This window comes from Pleurodeles waltl, chromosome 10, assembly GCF_031143425.1.
Source record: "Pleurodeles waltl isolate 20211129_DDA chromosome 10, aPleWal1.hap1.20221129, whole genome shotgun sequence".
Classification (NCBI taxonomy): Eukaryota; Metazoa; Chordata; class Amphibia; order Caudata; family Salamandridae; genus Pleurodeles; species Pleurodeles waltl.
Window position 1 is genome coordinate 728,846,178 of NC_090449.1, and position 27,194 is coordinate 728,873,371.

At 41.2% G+C, this 27,194-nt stretch overlaps 1 protein-coding gene across 6 annotated transcripts in view; it reads left to right on the forward strand.

Moving 5' to 3' along the window:
- Positions 1 to 27,194, forward strand: part of ARHGAP12 (Rho GTPase activating protein 12) — a 455,441-nt gene that overhangs the window by 297,982 nt on the left and 130,265 nt on the right. For all 6 annotated transcript variants that reach the window (XM_069211253.1, XM_069211258.1, XM_069211254.1 and 3 more), the window contains one exon: positions 16,902 to 17,006. In XM_069211253.1, coding sequence (XP_069067354.1) covers positions 16,902 to 17,006 — 105 coding nt within the window. The remainder of the gene's footprint in view (positions 1 to 16,901; positions 17,007 to 27,194) is intronic.

Consider the following 27,194-nt stretch of genomic DNA (forward strand, 5'->3'; position numbering starts at 1 on the left):
TATCGTTGTTTGCACTCTGTTTTTTCTTTGCCTCAAAAGGTGTGCATGCTTTAGCAAAAATATTTAAGACAAGAGTGATGATAATCAGCTGTGGCACTGTTTTATTTTTCTTCTCCGGGTGTATTTTCCCTCCATGCATTCTGTTGCAATTTAATCACTGAAACGTGAAGATCTGTTTGTATCTCTGTACCCCAGACTGCCAGCACTGATGGTGCCACTGACTATTGCACCAAATCAGCTCCCTTCATCCGGTCTCCCTTTAAGGCCATGCCCCTGCTCCACAATGAGAAAAAAAAAAAAGTTGCAAGGTCAGGTACCCCTTTCTGTGCGCATCCTGAACCCATCTAAACTTTTACCATTGGAAAAGTAATTAACTGTTAAATGTGCATATCTTCGCTATGGCGCACATCAACCCCTATCCAGGTTGCTGGACACCAGAATCAACTACCTTTTCAGTGGGAGGTTGTTTTTCTTTCTTTTTTTTTTTGTTTTACTTCCATCTCTTCTGAAAATCAGTCTCTACTTCTTACTCAAAGGGAACATGTATTTCGCAAATAGAAAACATATGTTCGCTATCTTTCAATGCTGTTTTATTTTACTTAATAGAGCTGACTTTGTATTGACAGAATCCAAATAATTACAATCACTATTTTGTTCATTTACATTTTGTACACCCTATGTATTAATGTACAGTCTGTGTAAAGATGTGTAGTGTTATGTTTATCTTATGTTTGTTTCTAAGAAAGATACAGCAGTACAAACCGCAGTAGCTTATCCAGGAGGCCATGGGCCCTTAAGTTAATTTTTCTTCATTATTTTTCATTTTCTATACAAAAGACTGATGTAGGTAGTGACATTGTTTTCAGTATGTCTTTCTGCAAACCTGGTAGTTAATTTTTCATGTGCATAAATAGCCATTGCTTTATTTTGTGACATCACTTTTCTTCCCTTTTCTCATCAAGTCATTCTGCACACGCTGCTCAATTCCTGAGCTCCTCCTATCGCTGCTTGCCACGTGGAAAAATTCTCTCAGCCCTCGGTCTGCTGTCACCTATGTAAACACTGGTCCTGCTTCAGCGGTCTCTGTATGTGTTACTGTTGCATGTCCCATGCCTTCTTTATTGTTTACATTGCCATTAACACAATACATTAATTTGTGAGCATTACCTCTATAACTGTTTACCCCAATGATTTATTTAAAAAAAAGAAAATGGCCACCAATTTTTTTTTTCTTTAAGCTACAACTACATTTTTACATACTTTTAATCATACAGTAGTCTGAAAATTGTGCACTGTGTGGATTTATTTTGATACCTTGAATGTAGCTCTTTGAATCTGTTATGCTGCTTGTAGGTTTCATGTTTTAAATTATCATTGTTTGCATGCATCAGTACAGCGATGCATGTACCCCTTATAACCCAGAACTCAGAAGAAGTGTTATCTAAACAATATGAATGCCTTTTCATTTTGTAAGGTCAAAATATTGTTTACACAATACTTAGTCTGCGCTCTGGGTTTTAAGTTGGAATATAGTGTAGTACAGTGTATTTTTAATTTTGTGCATCTTTAATTTTTTGTTGTATTTTTGTAAGTAACACAGTACTTTTTAGGTAGTACCAAAGTACTTGTGAACATTTTGGAAAATAGATAACGTAATAAAAACTATTTTTACCTACCCTTTACATGTGTACATAAACTAACTCATCCCTTCTTATCCACTTATTAAACAATACTACACTATATTTACACTAAAAACGCTGTTAAGTGTGGTCTAAAAATAATGGCTTCCTTTAAATTTTGTAAGAGCTTTGATTACCCAATCATATGCTGTTTTGTCATTGTGATGTATAGCAAAATTAGTGCAGTATACCGCAGCACAATAGAGCCCCACGTTTTTTTGCCTTATGGGCCTGATTCACAATGTTACAACTACGGAGCCTCCACTCATAAAAAGATAAGACAGTGATATCTTTTTATGTGCAGTGACTCCATAGTTGTAAAGTTACTACTTGTAAAATATTTTTCTGGATAGCAAACAGTTTTAAACTTACACAAAAGTGTAAGTTTACCTTTGTCAATCAGACCTTATTTTAAAAGTACTACTGCTACTTCCAAAAGGACGCTTTACACCGGATAATCTGTATTTCTGTAAAATGTCTGTCTAAACAAAGCTGTATAACATGACACTCCACTGTACAACACCCCACTTACTCTGACTTGTCACTCCACGACACCCTACTCCACTGTATGACAGTCCATATCAATCTTACAGTTTACACCACTCCACTCTAACACACACCACTCTACTCTACCACACACCACTCCATACTCTGCTCCACTCTATGCTTATCCACTGTGTGCCACTCTGCTCCACTGTGTGCTACTCTGCTCCACTGTACGACACGCCACTCCACACCACTCAGCGACCAGCCAATGCACTCTGCTACATGCTACTCAATTACACTTCCCGCTACTGCACACTGCTCCACAACATACCACTCCACTCGGTGCTACTATGCACCACTCTACACTCCTTCACTCTGACCATTCCCAACTATATGCCACTCTACGCCACTCCACTGTACACGGACACCGTATTCTACCACACTGTACGACACCACACTCTACACTTCTCCACTGTAAGATATGACACTTTGACATGACACTCTACGACATGCCATTAAATGACACGCCAGTCCACTCTGTGACACGGCACTCCACCACACCCCATTATGTCACTTTACTCCACTGCACTCTACTCCACTGTATACTTTACCGCATTCTACACCATTACCATACGCCACTCTACTCCACTTCTCTACTCCATTTCCCCCACACCACTTCACAGTATACCACTCCACTCTATGCCACCCTACTATACACCACTTTGCTGTGCCATAATTTATTCAACTGTATTGTACCCAAATCTCCTCTATCCTACTTCATTCTACCACACTTCTATCAACCCCACTTCACTCTGTACCAGTGCACTCTACGCCATTCTACCCCACTTCACACTACCCCACTTTACTGTACCCTGCATCACTGTACTCGACACCACTGCACTCTATGCCATTGTATTGTACTCCGCACCATTGTACTGTAAGCAGCTGTACTGTATGGCACTCTGCTGTACGCCACTCTCCTACACACCACTTCACTGTATCCCACTTCACTCTAGGCCACTCTACTGTATTGTGCACCACTCTGTTGTACACAGCCGCTCTCTACCCCATTGTACTCTACTCTGTCACTCTGCCCCACTGTGCTGTATGCCAGTGTAGTGTGTGCCACTGACTGTACCCCATTTCGCTCTACTCGCTTTATTCTGTGCCACTCGGCTCTGCGCTACTCTTCTGTATGCCACTGTACTCTACGCTAGTCCAAGCCATTGTAGAAAAAGAAAAATAATGATGGATTTACTATGTGAAATGTTACAACAAAATTAAAAAAACATACATACCGAATGAAAAGACCAAAGCTTAAAGATTATGTTTGAGGCATGTGAGGCTGTAGATACACATGCTTAGCAAAATTCTACCATCTAGTGTTCGGCCTGGATGTGTGCAAGTTTTTCTTAAAGGAAAGTTTATCGAGTCTCGAGGTACTGACTCCTCTTGTTGGTAATGCACATTGTCATTGACTCTATTGTTCGATTGTTTTCTTCCACCGTCTGGTTCAGACGTGTGCTCCGGTTCGACACTGTTGTTGTTGTTCAATTCTTTCTAAACTTTACTGTCAGTATAGTTTGCATTGGCGGTTACCTCATTCTCCCACATCCATTCATCCACGTCAACTTTGTTTGGGTGCCTCAAGTCGCCTGAAGTCCCCGCCGGCCTTCACCCTTTGAGGCAAGACTTCATACATTGATGTTCTCTCAACACCATGTCCATTTGGTAAAGGAACAGATACCCTTATGGTTCTGTCCCTGCTGCCACGCCAAGCACGAATCTCCACCAGGTGTGTTTTCTTCTGTCTCTCCCCTGAACACGAAGAAGCTACCTGGCAGGCATGCACGTCCTTTCAATTGAATAAGATGCTGAGTGACTGTCTAGCTCATGCCTTGATGCCCCTCCCCAGCATTAAGGATACACGGGACCTCTTTGGACCTGAGGACCCCCAAAAGGATGTACACACAGGCATCTGCTGCTGATGAAGGCACCTTTTCCCACAAGGACAGCTCTGGCTCCGAACTGGAGATGCAAGATCTCACTCCAGGAGTACTGAACCCCCTCCACCCTGCACCCAGCAGACCACCACAAAGAGCCGCCTACCTACCCTAGACCGGACAAAGATTATCAAAGGGGCACCAGTGCCTTCTGGCCGTGGTTGGCATCGACCAAGCGCATCGAATAGGCCTACCTCTGGTTTGGTGCCAAAAAAAACAGCACGGGCCACATGCTTCTGATTGGACTTCTGCTGCATCGGTGTCAAGCTGATCTTCAGAGCAGAGATCCTCAGCAATAAAACTCCATGCCATGCCTGGCTTTGCATATCAGGTTTTAAACCTGAAGTGCAGCAACATCTCTTTGCTCTTCCCTTCAATGGGGAGCATCTTTTTGATCCCCAGGTCTACATCCTCCTGGAAAAGAAAAGCTAACAAGATGGCAAAGGCCATGGGAGCGTTGCTAACACCATCACAGTGTGAATCCTTTTGTCACTCTTCCTATTGTGGGGGATAAAAGACCACCATCCCCTGAAACCACCTCCACCTATCAGTGTCCTCAAGATCAGACCACCTTCCCTAGGGCTATTACAAAGGCTCATACAGGGGCAACAATTCCAAAGTTGGAGGCAATGACTATTTCACTAAGCCTGTGTTACACAATTTCTTTGTAATACAGAATTAAAGGTATGGTAAGTATACGTGATAGTCCACCTATACAATTGGTAATTTAATATTTAATCAATCTGAGCATGTTGAACAAGTATACTGTGCGTAGAGATGGTAAAGTGCAAGGAAAATGTAATGATATCATCCTGTTACAAAGTCACTGAACTTGGTTGATGGCACTACGTTTCTACCTTAAGAATGGACTTTTTTATTACCATTCCTGGCCAAGACATTTTCAATCTTTTCAGCTGTAAATTGCAGTCCATTATCACTAAATATGGACTTTGGTATCACCTCCCTCAAGAATATTCTTTTTAAGAAGGAAACTGACTTTTGCATCCACAGTTTCAGATACTTCACATTCTGGCCCTTTCAATAATTGTCAGTTGCAACAATGACATATTTAGTTACTCCTCAATTATTCTAAATTGGTCCTAGAATATCTATGCTGAGATCTTCCCAAGTATTCTCCGACCATATTCTATCCCCAAGTGAAGGGTGAAACATTGATTGAGCTTTGTGAGAGCTGGCACATGTTAAACAGTTCGTCACAAATTTTTCTGCGTCCATATCTATGCAGGGCCACCAATAAGAAGACGTTGTCTTTTTAAGATTAGCCACAAAGTTCATCTGGGAATTGTTAATCTCTAAAAATGTTTGTCTTAGCTTCCGGGGGAGTAGTACACTATTGCCTCTGAGAATATGACCCATTTCACTAATGGATAATTCATCTTTTAGTTCCCATAAGCACTCTTCTTGCAATTTGTTCTTTCCTGACCAGTCATTGGTAGTAAACAATTTTACCGTTTTCAGGTCTTCATCCACATCATAACCCATCTCCCAATCCTTATCAGATATTACCATGTACCCCTCACCAACCATGGCCACACTGTATTCATTCCATGTATTCTTGATGTATTCACTCAATGGTAAAAGTGAATGACTTAGATAGTCAGCAACCTTATTCTTGTTACCCTATAAATATTCGACATCATATATATAATCAAGCAACCTGCGTTTCATTCTTGCTATGCAGGGAGTAGCTCTAACTATTCTCTTAAAAGGGAGTACTTTCACAAGTGGTTTATGATCTGTACTTAAGATGAATCTGGTTCCCCACACATATTGTCTGAACATTACCTTGGCCCATACTGCTGCCTATGTTTCTTTCTATATAACAACTTTTCTTTTTGCTGAGGCAGATACAAGACAAGTACGCTACTGTGTTTTGTCCCGTCATAGAAATTTGGGTCAAGACAGCTCCTAGACCTTTGCCACGGACGTCAGTTGTTACTACACTGCAGGCACCAATTTCGAACCCCTGCAAAGGAATAGCAGTACATATATTCTGTTTGATTTCGAAATCAGCCTGCAACTTATCATTCCATTTGAACTCTTGCGTATTCTTCAACAGCTGTGGCTGTCCACATGTGTTCATTGTTAATTCCTCTCAAATTTAGAATAAAACTTTGCAAGGCTCAAATGACCTAACTTCATCTTTAGACATGGGAGATAAAGGGTTACTAACAGTCTCTACTATATTTTTCTTAGGCGAAATGCCATCTCTACCAACTTCATGTCCTGAATATGATACAGCTATCAAAGCAAATTTGCATTTACTTCACTCTGCTGTAAGACCCTTGTCAGCTAGTTTACTTAACACTTGTTTCAGTCTGGTATCGTTTTCCTGTTTGTCTCGACCCAGGATCAAAATGTTATCTTGAAAGTATGACACACCCTCCATACTCTTAAATAATGCATGCATCAAGCTTTGGTAGACAGCTGATGCCAGATGAAACGGCTTAGGCACAAATCTATACCAACCAAAAAGAGTAATGAAGGATGTTAACCTCCGACTAGATGGATGTAACTGAATTTGGTAATAGGCTGAAGTTAGGTCTATATTGCAAAACCGTTTACAACCTTTAGATTGTGACAAAAGCTCACCAATTCCAGGAAGTGGAGAAATATCTACAACAATATTCTTGTTCAAATCCCTAAGATCAGTGCATAATCTTATTACTGTTGGATATCCACGCTACGACTACGGGGCCAACTACTCTGCACACTCAACTGGTTCAATAATACCTTTATTTTCCCAGTTATCAAACTCCTCCCTGGCAGTTTTTTTAAAACTCCAATGTGAATGTACCTGACCTTGTGGCATGCAGATACAGTCCCTTCCTTTAATACAATCTTATGTGAAAACCTGCTTAGTTCCCCAACTCTGTCAGAAAATACACTTGGAAATTGTTTTACCAACTCTTCTTCCATAGTGGCTACAGGTTCTCTTAGAAGCATAACTTGGTCACTACTGTTGGGATCAAGTGTGATGCCTGAGGCTCACTGATCCATCCACCTTAACACGGAAGGACCTTTTTCAGCCACTTAGTTTCTTTACGGCTTCTCTTCCTTTAAATTGGAATACAACATGTCAGTACCACACCATTGGAATTTCTTCGCCTGTGAACTTGACCAGATGTACATCAGTGGTATTCAGCTTTTCCCCAATCACTTTAGCAAATTTGTCTTCCCACACTGAACGTTGTAATATACTGTATAGTGACCCTGAATCTGCCACAATCTGCATTTCAGCTCCTCCAATGGTCATATTGCACAAGGGTTTCTTCTTCTTTGTTACACTTGTCACATATAGAACAGCATCTTCAATACATAGGATGCCCTCATCACTTAGAGACTCTCTCACCTTCTAACTCTTCGTCATTTTTCCATAATGCTCTTGCATGAACTGCATTTGTTTTTCTTTTTCCTCCATACTTTGATAAAATGGCCAGTAATCCCACAAAATGAACATTTGGTCTTAATGGCTGTACAATTTTCTAGCCCTTATCATTGGCACCTTTATTTCAGCACCTAAAACATACAGGGTGTTTGTCATTTACATTTAACTTGTTTTTCTCCCAATGCTTCACCCTTTGGTCCCCACCATCCCCCAGTCTTTCTTTTTATCACAGTCTTTAGCAGAAGTCACATAAGATACAGATTCTGTTTCTCCATTATTCTTGAGTGTAGCCATAGCACATCTTTTATCTTTTGGACATTTCTGTTTTGGTTACAGTAGCAATAACTTTGTTTAATGGGGTCTCCCCACACAACCACAGTTTCCTTGAACACTAATATTGTTTGAGTGCATCACAATTTAATCTCGTATTAGATGGTCGTATAATGTCCCAAATTGGTAGGATATAGCTTACATTTTCAGTGCTGCTACATAATCTTCCACCGATTACGTCTTTGATTGCTTTCTTTTGGAAAAATGAAAGCTGTCTATAGCAACACACACCCGAGGCTAGTAATATGCATCTAGACTTTCCAAAACTACCTTAAATACATCTGTACCAGTGTCTGGTCTTGGTGTCTTTTCAATTTGACTATGTACGCATAACATGCATCTCAACATTGTATAAAACATAAAGGTGTGTGTTTACTATATTCAGTGACACGCACCAACAAGCTTCTTTTAATTAGGTTGGTGTACCCATCAGCGATGCACATCAGTGTTGTATAATTACCTCTGACTTTAAATAGTTACAGGTGTGTGCATTACTGATACATTTTAATATTGTTTAAAATCGTACAGGGTGTACACGTCACAGATACACACTCATGAAGGATTCTACAACTTAGTTGGTATGCACATCACCGATACGCTCAAGTAACAGTATAAGGGCTGTTTCTCCCCAATTAACTTCCTTTAATTAAATTGGTGTGTGCATAAAACAGTTATGGCTGTGTGCATCACCAGTATACATCAGCATGGTTTAAAATGGTAAAGGGTGTGTGTATCACCGAAATGCACTCAAGATGGTCGCACGTTACATTGCATGGAAGCATGTTGATGTCTTGGCGTCGCAAGGCTCACACAGTGAATTGTTAATTGAACATGTGCCTCTTCAGCGTCCAGCACATAGTCACAGGATGGAGTTGAATTACTCAACTTGTAGCTCTTCTAGAGTTGCGCGGCTGTGTTTCTTCAGAGTAATGCGAGTCGTGCAGCAAACTGTCTCTGGATCGTGCACCAAATACGCCTCACCCTGCAGCTCTTCATATCCAATTTGTTCAGTTAAGCCATTTGGTATCTGCTGCTCACCGCCAACCGCGGGGTCCCGACTGGTCACTGAGTCTTCCAAGGTCAGGTGCAACTCCAATTTATCAACAATGTTGTTGGCTCCAAATGAACGGTGCCTGTCAACCTGCTTTCCCTGGCAGTGCCCAGCACAGTGGAGCTGCACGGAAGGTACTGAGTCTACTCCTCGTCATCAAATTGTAGTAATGAAATCAGTCTGACAGAGGTCAGAGGTTTATTGGAGAACAGGCATAACATAACGTCCCCTAAGGTAACTGTGCCCTCTTTTCTTATCCCTGTATTGCAGAACTCCTGAGGTCCCCTAGGTGCAGGTGTCCTATATAGCACAAACCCCTCCACCACCACTACTAAACCCAGTCTTATCACCCATCCCTCTGACAACAAAACACCTGTTGGGAGTTGAGTACACAGTTTCTTTCCCAGTTGGCGGAATACCACTTCTGACCAGTGGGTGAAAATTATCCAACATGGTTGTCTGGAGCTAACTTTCACACCTCCAAACATTCCACTTTGCAAACACAAACTCTCACCTCAACAGTTGCTTAAGGAAGTAGTTCAGGCAGTCTTCAAAAAAGGGGTTGTAGAACCTGTGCCAATACATCAGCAAGGCATGAGTGTTTACTCACTTCACTTTCTTATCCCCCCCAGAAGGATGGGTCCCTGAAACCAATGTTGCAACCAGACCCTTAAGCTAATACACTTTTTTCAGAGCACTTTCAAATGGTTACTCTTCAAGATATAATTCCATTACTGCAACAGGGTGACCTCAAGGCCGCAGTCGAGCTGACACTTATTTCCACATACCTGTTCATCTGGTTCACCTCCAATACCTTCGGTTCGTAATAAGCATGCAACATTTCCAATTCACATTGCTCCCCTTCGGGTTCACACTCGCACCAAGAGTCTTCCCCAAATATCTTGCAGCACTAGTGGCTCACCTGCGGAGACAAAATATACATTCTTTTCCATATTTAGACGACTGCCTCATCAAAAGCGCAACTCGTCAAAAGTGCTTTCAACACACTCGGGCCACAATAAATTTAATCCATCATTTAGTTTTTACCATCAGTGCAGTCAAATCCCACCTCCAACTCCTTCAGATACAACCCTACCTTGGAGCAGTCCTCATCACACAATAAAGGGTAGCTTACCCCAATGCCACATGGATTCAAACCTTCCAGTCGTTGATCCCACTGTTCTAAACTCATCAGCAGATAAGTAAAGACAGTCATGCGTCTCCTCTGTATGATGGCTTCATGCATAGCCATAGTTCCTGAGTCCAGACTCAACATGCATCTGTTGCAAGACTGCTTAGAGCACTAATGGACTGGAGCGGAGGGTCAGTGGGATGATTTAGTGTTGATAGGCTGTCAAGCTTGCCACTGTCTACATTGGTGGAACACAAACAATCTCCTAAAGGGACAGTCTTTCCTAGACCCAGTTCTGCAGACAACCATAATGGACACCTTCCTCATGGGTTGAGGAGCACATTCACAAGATCTGACTGTTCAAGGACAATGGATGCCCAGCCAGATGCATCTCCATATCAGTCACCTGGAGTTCAAAGCTTTCCTTCCTCACCCGATTGGCAAGGTAGTTGTGATAAAAACAGACAACATCGTCCCCTCAGCTGTCTCCTCTAACCCAAACCATTTCACAGTGGGCTCTCCGGATCAATATTTACCTGTTAGGAGTATCTCCGGGGAGCCAACAACAATTTTGCAGATCTCAGCAGGCGGCACCAACAAGTACACAAGTGAGAACTACATCCACAAGTCCTTCTCTCATAATTCTGACGTTGGGGTCATTCAGAAACACCTTTTCGCCACAGCAGAAAACCCCAAATGCTTTTACTGTGCCTCCAGTTTCCCATAGTGCAGGGGCAATGCAGTATGGATGAGGTGGTTCAGAATATTTGCTTACATTTTTCCACCTCTCCCATTGCTTCCATTTGTGGTTTACAAACTCTTGCAGACATCTTGCACCCTAATCTTAGTATCTCCCACATGGGTGCGACAACCATTGTCCATTACACTTCTAGAACTTTCAGTAGTTTCCCATAAAGTACTACCAAACAGGCAACACCTTTTCATGCAGAGCCATGGATAAATCAGGCACTTGGACTCCAGATCCCTCAACCTTGCGATCTGATTCCTGAAGTCCTAGAGTTTGGTTATCTAAATCTACCACTCCTTTAATGTACAATCTTACAGATGCACATAGACCGCTACTTGTGCTTGTTATGCAGCAAAGTAGAAAAGATTTGGTCATTGTGATTCAAAACACATTGATCCTGTACCAGCCAAAGTGCAAGACATTGTCTTTTACTTATTTCATTTCATTCTACTTTTCTAGCTTTTACATCTATAATGCTACACCTAGCGGTAGTGGCTGCGTATTTACAAAACAGACAACACACTTCTCTGTTCAGTAAAGCCTTGTTAGAAGGACTTAAAAGTCATTTCTATCAGAGTGCCACCAACCCCCACTTGGAATCTCAATATTGTACTAACATATTAACGGAGCCTCCATTTGAGCCCCTCCACCTCTGCCCCCTCCAGTTTTTATCCTGGCAAGTATCATTCCAAGTGCCCATCACCTCATTCAGATGAGTCCATTAGCTTCAGGCATTAAATTGAGAAGAACCTTTCTTCCAACTATATAGAGATAGTGGAGCTATTTACCAACCCTAGATTTCTTCCAAAGGTGGTGTCTCAATTCCACCTTAATCTATTGAATTGCCAGTATTTTTCCCCAACCAGACCTGGTTGCGGAAACAGGCCTTTTAAATTAGCCCTTATTTATTATATTGATAGGACCAAATTATTTAGAAAAACACAACTACTTTGTTGCCTTTTCAAAACCACACAAAGGAAGGGCCATTTTTGAATCCGGCATTGCACATTGGATTATCAAATGCTTTCAAACATGCTATGCTAAAGCTAAAAGAACTTTACTTACACCTCCTAGAGCTCACTCCACTTGAAGAGCTTTAGTTGCTTTTCTAGGAAATATGCCTATAGCCGACATATGTAAAGCAGCTACATGGTCTACACCACATACATTTACCAAGCATTACTGTGTAGATGTGCTGGCCAAACAGTTCTATGTACACTATTACGGACAACTGTAACCCCCACAGGTTAGCTACCGCTTATTGAGGACTGCTTTTCAGTCTGTGCTAAGCATGTGTGCCTACATCCATACATTCCTCAAATGCAAAATGTTAATTACCCAGTAAGCATCTGTTTGTGGCTTTAAGAGCTGTAAATGCACATGCACCCACCCCCGTCCAGGGACACCTGTGTTTGTTACAGTAACTTTTATGAGTTATCATACATTAATTTAGCATGGACATCTCACTATACTACTCTGCGCTTCACATTCCATCCTCACTCTCCTTGCGGAAAAACAGTCTGACAAAGGAGTCGATGGCCATGCGTGTTACCAGCAATAGGAGGAGTCACACTAGCTCGTGACCCGAAATACTTTCTGCGGAAAAAAACAACTTGCACCCATCCGAGCCCAACACTAGATGCCAGGATTATTCTAAGCATGTAAATCTATAGCACCACATGCTACAAACACATGATTACTTGGTAAGATTTTCCTTATAGTTAGAACATGTATTCTTTCTGTATAAACCAAACTTAAACTAGACAAACATTAGAAATTTTGAAGTTATATTTACAACTTAAATTTATAATTTAAGCACCACCTTCAAATTACTGTCCCATCCGCACCTCCCTATAATGTTGTTAGCTCGTTAGCCACACTGCATTAACTACAACTCACATCTTTGCAATGCACTGTATGTATACCCTTTAATATTACATCACTTATGCCTTGTGAAAGCATAGCATTTATAACAACACTTATGACATTTAAAATCTCTTAATTTAGGAGAACAGTGTGCACGGTAGAGGGCCGATTTATAGTTGGGCATGGTAACACCAGGCCATTGAAACTGGATTTTGTACGGAATGGATCCACAATTATTTAAACACCCTAATCAGATCTTTTACCTCAAACGTTTAATGATTGGAATCCAACCTTGCATGAGAAAAGTCGCAGTATGCAATCTCGAACATAATTTTTCCAGGACATCTTAAAATTCAGAGCATTTAAGCTCTGAAGAAGCTACTAGTTTATCAACAAATATTGAAAAATGCTTGTTGGCTTGAGTGCTTTTTCATCTACTTGAATTTCATCTATATCTTGGAGTTCAGTTATAAATTTTAATGGAAGTGACAAAGTATTAAACATTTAACTACTAAGGTCAGACCGACTCCTCAGGCCTCTAAACTGCTGATCCTAAATGTAGTCAATACAGCGTTAAGAAAGGGCCATTTCTCCAATAATATATTTGAAATACATCAGAACTATGTGTGTTTCCTGTGTAAAACTGTGAATTTTCATTTACTCATCAGCATCCTCCATTCTGTGACAGATTAATTTAGTTATCGCTCATGCAAATTTATCAAGTATAAATGTGAATTTGGGAGACTCGACTTTGGGGGGGTTAAAAAGTGGTGAAAAAGGAACCTTCAGAAAATTAGTTGCTTTAATTAGGATGAACAAAATGATCATTTAAACGCATAACAGGTTTATTAGCGTTAAGTCACATTGCACCCGTCGGCATACGTCAAACTCGGGTTTTAAATATACTGCAGCAAAAACATGTGGAAGAAAATTACTGCTTTTCAGTGAAACACATTGAGACTGTTTGAGAAGAAGCCTGTGCCTGTTCGGACACGGACCACACGACGAAAACCAACTTGTGGAGCACACGAATATACACGTACTTAGCTGTCCATTGTAATGGATTCAAGAATTTATTATCGGTAACAAAAATTACAGTGAGATAATCAAATACAAGAAGAAGCAAAAGATTAACAAATACTACAACTAGTATGTGCCAAGTACAAATAAAACTTATTTAATTAACATGATTATATTCATTTTGCAATGCATCCCTTGTTACCCATATTTCAACAACGCTGGAGTGTGTTGGTATAAGAACCAACCTATTTAGACAAATGAGTCAACAATGGGTCCATTTAAATACCAATACACTTGTATTTACAAAATTCAGCCAATCGAACAATTGAATAAAAAATAGGTCCATCCAAGAACAATCTTGCTTGTATTTTCAGGATTCAGCCGCCACATGTTTGATTTTATCAAGGCTGATTAAACAACAATAAATGTTAAAATATTCTTATAAACAATGTAATTACAAATCACCAAAAATTAGAAAGATTAAAACCTCTCAATATGTTGACACCATATGTGACAATACAAGTGTCAAGTTAGTAGCTGTTGAGAGCTGTGCAAAAAGACAAGCCACATACCATAACCAGCACCACATTATGTGTAAAATCCAATCCAAACAAAACCTCCAACCTAGTGTCCAAGTGAAATTAGAAGAGTGACCAAAGATATAAAGGGGATGAAGATTCTAAGGAGAGACATAAACGATCCATAATTTGAAATTGTGAGCAAGAGAACGGTTCTGCAAGTGACAGAATTCCACACTGACATGAATTAAATAGTTAATTGTACCTCCTTATGAATAATGTAATCCATAGTATTCCAAAAAGTCACTAAAAGTATACGGAAAGATGTTGTAATTTGTCATAGAATGATAAAAAGTTGGATTACTACAAAGTATCTGACTCAATATGTCCACCAACCTGTATATGTCGAATTTTATTTAGAAATAATGTTCTTCATTGTACATCAACATTCTCAGTCGTAAGGAGAGATTCATATGTCCCAACAATCCTCAAAACATCTCAAGCGAGATACATCTGAAATGAACCAAGTGGGAACCACATTGGTAACGTAACAGTATTGGCATTAAACCACATGGACACCCCATGTGTCTGTATGTATGTACTCAAGCCTTATGATTGACACTCATTGTCCTCTTCGTAAATCAATACCCGATCTCCATATTACCATCATTGATCTTTCTTCATTGTTTAAAACTACTTTAAAAAGTTAGCACTCAAGTATTGCAGTACAAAGCAGTTCTAGAACTGCCATAATACGGGTGTCAAAACTCAAGCACCCTGCATAAAGTGCCATATTCTGCCAATAATACTAACGATGTCTCAATCCGAAATTATTTTGTAAAGACAACCAGATGAAATAACTCGGTCAGCTCTTCAAGTATTGTATTAACCCTTACTCAATGTGCTCAACGACACCTTCAAACAGAGTAAGAAATTGTACGTCTAATTACCTTAATGAACTGCGGAAGCTCACAGAAAACAGACGTGTATTCAGCGTCAATCAACTCGTCGGCTCAAACAGAGTGCCCTCATAAAGGGTGTGAAAATAGACAAAGGGGCGCGATAACGTGTATACGTAAGAACGTGTCATAAATACATCATGTTTTTTATGGACACCATCTTTAAACAGTCAATCACACATAGTGAACATATTCACTGCCGATTTCTTCATCACTAGCAACATCACCCAACTTTTAAAAAATACTCCGCTGTTTCTAAACCTGTTCGGACACTGACTTTATTATTTTTTTTATTTTTTTTTTTGCTGTTTTATATAGTGCAGCCATGACCCTAAAGTATTGGAGCACTTTATAAACATTTTTTATTTATTTTTTTAAAGACCTTGGGAGATTAAGTGCCTGATTACAACCTTGGCGGATGGGATACTCCGCCACAAACATGACGGATATCCCGTCCACCGTATTGCAAGTTTCATTATGTCCTATAGAACTTGTAAAACGGCGGACATGATATTCGTCACATTTGTGACAGAGTAATCCCCTCTGCCAAGGTCATAATCAAGACCCTAAGTGATTTCCCCATAAACGTGCAATGTTATGCCGAGGCTGGATTGGAACTTCATTTCCCAGGGCAGCACCTAAACTTGCTTGGCCACTTCTCCTCAACTTGAAGCAAATAGTTTGACCAATAGTCTAAATGGAGTTATTGCCGCCATCAACAGCCGTAGTTACTTTTATGACTGGCTTTATAGTAAACCGTACTTCAACTTGTTATCACCAATTCTTTAAAATGTACATAGAGTGGGGGCTCTCGCTCCACTCACATGAGTATTTCACTCTCACTTCATGTAATTAGTTGTTTCGTTTGTTACAAAGAAAGACGAAACAATATTACCACTCCATTGTAGACTGGGTAATTAAATTCTTTATCTCATAGATAAATCATACACTGAAAACAATAGTTTTTTTTTCTTTCATTTAACTTTTTCACTGCAGCAAGCTCTTTTAATGCATTAGTCAGGTCTCGAAACGGAAGCCAGACATTTTGGCTTTTCCAGTGCATTAGTGTTTCTTCCATTTGAATCAGTTACAAATATGGATCGCATTTCCATTGCAAGAAAGGCCAAATGCTGACGAGCGTTTTCAGTAATTTTCAAGAGAACACATAAGAGATTAGCATGTCTTTGTTTACCTTTTGACTGCTTTAACCTGACTGAACGTAATTATCAGTCAATTAGATGAATGTAATGAGCATGAATTAAGCCAAAAAACTGACAATAATTTGACTAATTGCTTGTTAAACTAACTGGGAACTTTTCAATTTTTAAGCACTTTTTCTTTCTTCATTGAATTAACCTTCTGCACTGTGTGATGTATTCCCTTTCTCTGTTCAGCAGGTGTGATAATTCTATATTTCCCTTTTAAATATAAAAAGTCTGCAAATAGTAATGTAATTGTATTTTTGCTATGCAAATGTTGTGGACTGATCTCACCCCAACCCCCCCCCCCCCCCTTAAGTGTTTTATATAGTGCCTCTTAAGCAGTGAGAATTCATTAAACTATTTTGGTAATGTATTCTTTTATACATTAAAGATATGTTTGTCAACCTTTAACCAAGAGATGTATCTTCTAATTTGCATAACTATGCACAAGGCATTTTCTGGGACGTTATAATAAAAATGCCATTTTCTTCATTTCAGAAGTTTGGTGGCAATCAGTCCAAATTAGAGTTCACGGTAGACCTAAAGGGGGCATCGGTTGATTGGGCTTCTAAGGACAAATCCAGCAAAAAGAATGTCATTGAAGTAAGTGAACATGCAACCATTTTAGTTTACATATAAGATTAATATAATCAAAATGTTGAGGATTCTGGGATTCTGCAAGGTCCTTGAATCTATGTATTCTGGTGTTTCCTCTATTTCCAATGGATGACAAACCAAAGATGGCAGGTCAGAAACTTCCAGACTCCAAGGTATTTGTTGGTGATCCCCATATATTGTCGGTGTCATGAAAGTGGTGACATTGCTCATATGTTGATCCAACGATGAGGTTGTGTGATGCAGTGGTTGCCTTATTTTAAAGACTGTTCCAGAGGTCTATGACTCCTCCTCCTGCGTCTCTGATGGTTCACTCACCACAAATTTACCCTGTGACAGTCTCACCATAAGTTTGCAAGAAGACTATGGGGGTGAGGCAGACATATTCTGATGGAGATCACCTTTTTTCCTAATAGTTCTGCTTTTCCATCATATCTTGCTGATTTGTCCCACCTCATCCCCATAGTCTGTCTCAGACCACAGGTTACCCCTCGGTGCTTTGAAATTTCTTCATTTCAGATATTGTGGTATAAAATGCTTAACTCTTTGATTTTATGTGCCTTCTGGTGATGACATTCAGATATGAGTGCTGTGTGTTCCTCTAAATATTGTGTAACGTTGATGATATTGTGCACTTTTTGATTTACTAAAAAATTGTTGAAGAACAAATATAAATTATCACTAGAAAGTTAGACTCCGCATTTTCAATGGCTCTAACTTTGATGGGCGTATGCTGCTGTCAATGTAAATTATATTATCTGGACAAGTGAGAGTATAGACATTTGATATTGACTGTTCTGTTAGTATACATGCTCTTTAACCTTTTGCTGTTCTTCATTTTGTATTGTCATATGTTACAACTGTGCACCCCTTAAGCAGGGAATTAAATTATCATTTTGGGGAATAGATGACTTTGTGATTAAATCTCAATAGAACATGATTGATTTGTAATAAGTCATGTGATACTTGTACAATCAGGGAGGTCAGGATTAAACATCAATGCATATGATTATCTAAAAAAAACATGTATGTTAATATGTATAGATTTTGAGGCTCATTACTGCTTGGAGACATTGATGCTCATTACATTTGTTTGCATTAAATCTTACTACTGCTTTGCCCATATAGTATGGGGCCATTGACACTTTAAAACCCTTGTTCTTCCCTGTCAAGTTTCCCAGATCCATGTGTGATGTGCTGCTTCAACCCATGTTTTTTCTTTGAATTCTGGGACTTGCAGTCTTGTTTATTCCATCATAAAACAGGACTGCAAGTTCTGGAATTCAAGGAGGAAAACTGGACTGAAGCAGAAGATAACACATGGACCAGGGAAACTTTGCAAGTATACTTGCCTAAAATGTCTTACCAGTTGCTTGTGGTATTGATGTTCCTTACTGGCCCTGGCCAGTACTACTGCTCCTTCCTTCGTAGCCACTAGCTAGGGCAAATGAGGCTGAATAATACCCCAGGACTTTGATATTCATTTCTCCCTCGGTACCTTAGTGTATTAGAACCCTTCCTTGTGCCACTGATGTTTATGGAAAATATAGTGGAAGGTCCCATAATACACTGTCACTTTGAAGTACCTATTTTCATAGATAGATTCATCTTATGATGGTGAATAGGTACATTCCAAATTAGTGGGTATGGCCCGCTAATCAGAATGATTGAATTAAGACTGTGGAGTGGAATGCCACCAATTCAAATCCATACATATGGTTATGAGCTCGCTTTAGGTGTATAACAAATTATAGAAAGGTTTAGTTGATGCATCCCTATGTGGTCTAATTTTCTCTGGAATTGTACAGTGTGATTTAGAGTATTGAAGTATCATGTACACTGAAGGACATGAATTAAATATTTATCTTTCAGCTTCATTGTAAAGCAATTATTATGCATAATAATACTGATGTTTGGAAACTGATGTTATAATGGACCATTGAGGTTTATCACTGCAAAGTCATTAAGGCCTGGGCATGTTCATGCACACTAATTTATTGAGCCCTTAAACATTCTTGAAAGGTTGGGGATGTTAATACTTAATAGTCACAGGTTCCATTCATTGAGCCTTCAGTGGCTAGGCTACAGGATTTGTAGGATGGCAAAATAAAGTGAAGTAAAGTGGAGCCATTTACAAAATGTTCATAATTACCTTTCCTACCTTTTCCACCTCCTCCTCTAGTCTGTGCCTACACCTTGGCTGTACCCAAAGTCCTTGCTAGAGACCTTATTTTTCTTCACTGATGTTTTTCCTTGCCTGGTGCTGGGGCCTACAGCACCAACGCCACCAGTGTGGCCTCCCCTCACACCACATGCCATAACAACATCCCAGCTGAATACGCTTCCTGGCTTTTCGGGATGGGCACTGCATGACTGGTGAGCCTGGCCAAGGGAAAGCACAGGCTGATTGGCTGCAACCAGGACTTCATTCGAAAATTAAACGGGAACAGGGATGGGGAAGCATGTGTACATGTGGCACCATGATGTATGCATTGCAATAGGGCCTAGCTGGCTGTAATGGAAAGGGTGTGAAGAAAGTCCGTCAAAAAGGGCATTACGGCTTCAGTGTACGCATGAGAAATGTGGCAAGTTATGATGCCACAGTAAAGCAGTAAAACAGCTGTCTCCTTTTGGATCCTCTTGGGTCAGAAGTGTAGGGGGTAATGCAGCTTGTAGAGCAGATAAACAGAGGAGGGCCTATTTGAGGAGAGACGCTTCCATTCCCCATTAATGTTCTTTACTGAGTAGGACTAATGATAATTTCAGCATGAAACCATTGATCATGATTGCTGCCTAGGGACAATAGTGCTTATTGATGCTCAGGGACATCAAGATATTAACAATCAAGGGGGAAGTAATCCTTCTTAAAACCCTGGGTCCATTGACACCAAAGAAATGTGCCTTGAACCAGAAAAAAACAACTTAATTCATTGGAAAACAACTTTAGTCAAAGTTTAATTAATGTTGTAAGGAGGTGAATGAAGACAAACATCAAATAAGCAGAAATTACCATTTACTTAATGTTAACTGCCAATGCAGCCTTGTCATCTGTATGACAAGATCAATAGATTCACTCAGAAAATACCATATTACATCATCGTTAGGTAATCTGCATCAGACTCCTGAACCGCACTCAGATACCCAGAATACAGTGTCCAGATTTACAGTCAGACATTGTGACATACAGAGTAAGTAGATAAGTAGAATATTTTTCAGTATACTAAGAAACTTAGTCACCCTCTTGCCAATATGACATGCTTTGATTAAATAGCAATAGGTACCAGAACAAAAATAGATTTTCCTAATTTACTAAAGTAAGTCCTTTCTTTCTCCATGCAGTGACTTAAGAGTGAAAGTCAATACCAATTCATATTTATGCCTTTAGATCCAAGTACAGTCCACAGGCTTTCTCAAAGTAAATGTGAGAGTCAATTCCAGTTATTGGGTGATTTTATGGTTCTCAACAGTTTGCTCTTTTAAGGGCCCGTCCTTATCTGCCAACGCTTGACTCTGCAACAGAATTACAAAGACCCATTCAGAAAAAATTTGTGTGATCACATGATTGCCAAAGCCTGTTTTAGTAAGTACCCAGTTACCCTCTTTGACCGGGTCACTGCATGAGATAGTAGTTAGCAGCATGTTGGGAAGTATATTTTGTTCAGCAAAATATCCTGCCCAGATTCGGAACCTTAAAGAATTCCCAACATCCAGGGCAGACTTCAGACATCTATATTAATTGTTTTTTCCTCCAAGTTGTTTTAAAAAATTATATATCTAAACCCAGTGAAGAGAAGTTTATGTGTCTTTACATTTAAAGTTCCAGACCTCCTTGGCTGTTGAATATGAAGTTGTCTGCTTGTTGAATTCATTGTTGGTTCTCAAAGTTACTTTGAGGTATCCCTAGAGCTTCCAGTCAGATTATTTCTAGGTTTCCATGAACTTTTAGTTTAATTGTATTCTCAGACTGCATTAATACACTGGCTTCCATGAGTGATGAGAGTTGAAATTTTCCACTCTTATTGGATAGTTTGGTTGTGATTAAAGATGCTGCAGAGCCATCTACTAGGACACCCAGCAGCTTTTCGGAGACCTGATTCTTTTAATGCTAACCACCTTTTCATCTCTTTACTAGCAGCACTGCTTTTGTGTGGGTAGGGTACTTTATGGTGTAGTTCTATTTCGCAAATTTTGTTTCATTTTTTTCAATTTTGTTTTGTGTTTTGGTGCTTTATGAGAAGTTTAAAGTAGATGATTCCTTGTTGAGTGTTTTTCTATTTCCATTTTAAGTGCAAAACTGTGTTCACCTTTTTTTTTAGCCATGATGGTTTTGGATTTCTGCTCGTCTGCATCTGTGTAATCAGAGGGACTCTGAGATTCGGAACTTCTCAACTGCACCTCTAGAGAAAATGCTTTCATCTTGCTGTTATTTTCCTACATTTGTCCTCCTCTTGCCTGCAGCGGCTCTCTTATTCCATAATTAGTCCGAACTCTATCCAGGCCTCAATGTTTGGAAAAATGTTTTGCAAGTTGGACCTTAGGAGGACTCAACACTTTTAGTTAGAGTCTGGGACTTTAGCAGTTTCCATTAAGGACATCTCTAGCCATCTGTAGCTGCACCAAACATTTCCTTCCTTCAACAGTACATATCCCATTTCAGTCTCCCTTTTTTTCAATTTTGTATTTCCAATCAAGTTATTTACAGTGTAGTTTATATTTCATAAGTTATTCGGTGTCGCATTACCTTGTTTACAGAATTTGCCAGTCTTACAGTTGCAGTACTTGCATATGTAATCTGACAAACCCATTGCTACATCTTCAACTAGTTCTCATGGAAAAAGGACTCTGAGGCTCCTACTATGAGTGGCCACTTAATTTCAGTCTGAATTATGAGATGTTAACTTTCACCTGATGTGTTTGGCTGCAAAGAACAGCGAAAAACTCCAGTTGAAGACCCAGGCCAAAATGAGTAATTAATGGCTGAATCAGACCCAGAATTACTCCTTTTTCTCACCCCAATATCTAATTTCCTCTGGGGCCATCTGGACAAGACTTCCATTTAGCTGAATTTTCCCTGCCCTGGAGATACTGATACCCCTGCTATCGCTATCTTCATAGGTTATGGGAAATAACAGGCCATTCTCCAGTATTTGATCTTTCATAGATTCATATGCTTGAATCATTCACCTTCGTTGAAGTAGGAGTGTCTTGGTACCATTAGTAATCAGTGTAATGTTAAACATAGCCTAGGAAGGCCATAAAACCTTCACTTTAGTAACATATCTCTATCATTTAAAGAGCCTAAAATCCAGCCATGCTGAAGCACCCTCTAGAACACTCCTTGCAGAGGCTTTTGTTTCTCAGATTTTTTTACTGCACGTCTTGTGAGGGAGTCTCCCTTTCTCAAACTTCAGAGAGAACTATTTCTACCTATCTAAGACTGCTTGCTGCCATCTGCTTCAGAAAAGGTATTTTTAGACCATGTGGATCCTGTGGAAAGAATAGGCTGCATTCACATGCCCAGCCCAAGGATTGCATGTACTGTCTTTACCCATCCCACAACGTGAAGGATTGCAATGCAAGTTGAATTTTTCCTTTAAAAACCTTAAAGGACCGAGATGGGAGGTTATTACTATGTCTCTGGAAACTTAAAGTTTAGGAAGACCCTTCCTTTAGGTGGATAACAGTTAGGATTCTTCCTCATCCTTCAGGAGACTTCACAAAAGGGAGAGGTAGAGCTCAGAAGTTTGCTACTTCTTGAGCCTTCCAGGAAATCTACTAATAAGACCCACCATAAGTCTCGCAAAGAACGTAGCCTCTCTGAGAGACACTCCCACAAATAGGACACGATTTTCCTTTAGAAGAATCAGGGACATTGAGATCGGAGCCTTGCACACCTTCACCTAAAATTTCTCACAAATTTAATAAATTATCGTCTGCACTGTTGACGAAGAAATATTTGTCAAGTGCACAACGATAAAGAAATCATCCATCCCATCGACAACCAAGATGAAGACTGTGTGACTACGACGGTGACATCTGTCATTGTGGTTGGATCACAGTCAATGACTACCACTTCGTCAGCAACACAGTCTCCAGCTCCCATCAGTGGTCAAACTGGTCTCTGTATCATCGTCGTTGTCAACACCATTGACAGCAGCGATACTGTTGAAGGCAAAACCAATTCCAACCACAGAACCAGTGAAACCACCGTTGATGACAAGGGAAAATCACCATGGAACACCAAAAGAAATTAAGAAAACCATTTATCTGATGCTGGAACATTTATCCCCAAACAAAGTGTCATCTTTACCACCCAGTCATCTCCTGGATGAGGATGACTTAGATGATGATGGTCCCTTAGGGGTAGCTTGCAGCCCGTAGGAGTTGCATTGTAAGATGGCCAGCCAGTAGAAAGATGATGAGAAAGAAGAGTACTATGTCCCGAAATACTACCCTTCTTAACAAGGCTGCTTTCATTAACAGGAACAGTTACAGCCATATCAGCAACATCAGTGCCAGGAGGATATGGTATGCGTACCAAGGGCATTGGTCTCGGACTTGCAAATGATGCTGGCAAATCATCACAAACCCTTTCTGCCTACATCTATCTCACATAAGCAGGTAGCAGCTCCTCCAAAAACTCCTCCAGTCCATTCTGCTGGTCCACAAAACATCAAGGGAGTTGCCTCCGCAAGGTACACCCCACTGCTCAGAACCATACCTGTGCACAACATTTCCACTTGAGATGACCACCGAGAAGGTGAACTTCGAGATATCCACACTGAGTGGAATAATTACCTCATTCCTCCTCAGTCATCTACAACACCACCACCTGCCGATTCACCCTCTGAAGACATGGGAGGTTTCCTTAATCTCCTAGAGAGAGGTGTGAAAAGGTGTGGACCTCCCAGTGACCATAAAGCAAGTTCACTACTTCTTATGATTTTAAAGAACCTTTCTGCAAGAGCTATCCCTTTTGTCAACTACATCTGGGAGGAAGGTTTAAAAGCAATGAAGAACCTGGCCACAAAGGCTGCAGTCCTACCGTCCTTGGACAAAAAATATAAGGTCCCCGAAGATTCTTCAGCCTGCCTCATTCGATATCCAAAACCCAACTATGTAATAACTCCAACGACCCAGCGCCGTTCCAAAAATACAGCTGTACCAATTTCAGAACTTACTGATAAGGAAGACTGGCACTTTGACAACATTGGCAAGTGATTCTCCTCAATGCCGCCACTCTCCGTATGAGCAGCAAACTATTTGACAAAACAATCTTGACCATCTTTCCGAGGATTGCAAAGTCGAAGCCAAGAAGTTCTTACATGAAGGAGAGTATGCCTTCTCTGGAATAATCGACTGCGCCATGGACAGTGCGTCCACAGGTTTTAGACAGATGGCAGGGGCAGCAGTCCTACGAAGGTAAGGTGGCTAAAAGCCATTTTCTTCAGGCCGGAGTTGCAGAGGAACATTCCATAACTTTCATGTGAGGGTGAAGGCTTCTTTGGCATTTGACAATGCAATCCATTAAGGCAGATACTAATATTGCTAAATCGCCGGGTACCCTACAATATCAGAAGATTACGTTTCGTGGCGCATGTAGGAGGCTGGACTGGCTTGTAGTGAGTACCAAGGGGTACTTGCACCTTGCACCAGGCCCAGTTATCCCTTATTAGTGTATAGGGTGTCTAGCAGCTTAGGCTGATAGATAATGGTAGCTTAGCAGAGCAGCTTAGGCTGAACTAGGAGACGTGTGAAGCTACTACAGTACCACTTAGTGTCATATGCACAATATCATAAGAAAACACAATACACAGTTATACTAAAAATAAAGGTACTTTATTTTTATGACAATATGCCAAAGTATCTTAGAGTGTACCCTCAGTGAGAGGATAGGAAATATACACAAGATATATATATACACAATAGCAAAAATATGCAGTATAGTCTTAGAAAACAGTGCAAACAATGTATAGTTACAATAGGATGCAATGGGGAAACATAGGGGCAACACAAACCATATACTCCAAAAGTGGAATGCGAACCACGAATGGACCCCAAACCTATGTGACCTTGTAGAGGGTCGCTGGGACTATTAGAAAATAGTGAGAGTTAGAAAAATAACCCTCCCCAAGACCCTGAAAAGTGAGTGCAAAGTGCACTAAAGTTCCCCTAAGGACAAAGAAGTCGTGTTAGAGGAATAATGCAGGAAAGACACAAACCAGCAATGCAACAACTGTGGATTTCCAATCTAGGGTACCTGTGGAACAAGGGGACCAAGTCCAAAAGTCACAAGCAAGTCGGAGATGGGCAGATGCCCAGGAAATGCCAGCTGCGGGTGCAAAGAAGCTTCTACTGGACAGAAGAAGCTGAGGTTTCTGCAGGAACGAAAAGGGCTAGAGACTTCCCCTTTGGTGGACGGATCCCTCTCGCCGTGGAGAGTTGTGCAGAAGTGTTTTCACGCCAACAAGCCTTGCTAGCTGCAAATCGTGCGGTTAGCGTTTTTGGACGCTGCTGAGGCCCAGGAGGGACCAGGAGGTCGCAAATTGGACCAGCAGAGAGAGGGGACGTCGAGCAAGACAAGGAGCCCTCTCTGAAGCAGGTAGCACCCGGAGAAGTGCCAGAAACAGGCACTACAAGGATGCGTGAAACGGTGCTCACCTGAAGTCACACAAAGGAGTCCCATGTCGCCGGAGACCAACTTAGAAAGTCGTGCAATGCAGGTTAGAGTGCCGTGGACCCAGGCTTGGCTGTGCACAAAGGATTTCCGCCGGAAGTGCACAGGGGCCGGAGTAGCTGCAAAAGTCGCGGTTCCCAGCAATGCAGCCCAGCGAGGTGAGGCAAGGACTTACCTCCACCAAACTTGGACTGAAGAGTCACTGGACTGTGGGGGTCACTTGGACAGAGTCGCTGGATTCGAGGGACCTCGCTCGTCGTGCTGAGAGGAGACCCAAGGGACCGGTAATGCAGCTTTTTGGTGCCTGCGGTTGCAGGGGGAAGATTCCGTCGACCCACGGGATATTTCTTCGGAGCTTCTGGTGCAGAGAGGAGGCAGACTACCCCCACAGCATGCACAAGCAGGAAAACAGTTGAGAAGGCGGCAGGATCAGCGTTACAGAGTTGCAGTAGTCGTCTTTGCTACTATGTTGCAGGTTTGCAGGCTTCCAGCGCGGTCAGCAGTCGATTCCTTGGCAGAAGGTTAAGAGAGAGATGCAGAAGAACTCGGATGAGCTCTTGCATTCGTTATCTAAAGTTTCTCCAGAGACAGAGACCCTAAATAGCCAGAAAAGAGGGTTTGGCTACCTAGGAGAGAGGATAGGCTACTAACACCTGAAGGAGCCTATCAGAAGGAGTCTCTGACGTCACCTGGTGGCACTGGCCACTCAGAGCAGTCCAGTGTGCCAGCAGCACCTCTGTTTCCAAGATGGCAGAGGTCTGGAGCACACTGGAGGAGCTCTGGACACCTCCCAGGGGAGGTGCAGGTCAGGGGAGTGGTCACTCCCCTTTCCTTTGTCCAGTTTCGCGCCAGAGCAGGGCTAAGGGGTCCCCTGAACCGGTGTAGACTGGCTTATGCAGAATTGGGCACATCTGTGCCCAACAAAGCATTTCCAGAGGCTGGGGGAGGCTACTCCTCCCCTGCCTTCACACCATTTTCCAAAGGGAGAGGGTGTCACACCCTCTCTCAGAGGAAGTTCTTTGTTCTGCCATCCTGGGCCAGGCCTGGCTGGACCCCAGGAGGGCAGATGCCTGTCTGAGGGGTTGGCAGCAGCAGCAGCTGCAGTGAAACCCCAGGAAGGGCAGTTTGGCAGTACCAGGGTCTGTGCTACAGACCACTGGGATCATGGGCTTGTGCCAACTATGCCAGGATGGCATAGAGGGGGCAATTCCATGATCATAGACATGTTACATGGCCATATTCGGAGTTACCATTGTGAAGCTACATATAGGTAGTGACCTATATGTAGTGCACGCGTGTAATGGTGTCCCCGCACTCACAAAGTTCAGGGAATTGGCTCTGAACAATGTGGGGGCACCTTGGCTAGTGCCAGGGTGCCCTCACACTAAGTAACTTTGCACCTAACCTTTACCAGGTAAAGGTTAGACATATAGGTGACTTATAAGTTACTTAAGTGCAGTGTAAAATGGCTGTGAAATAACGTGGACGTTATTTCACTC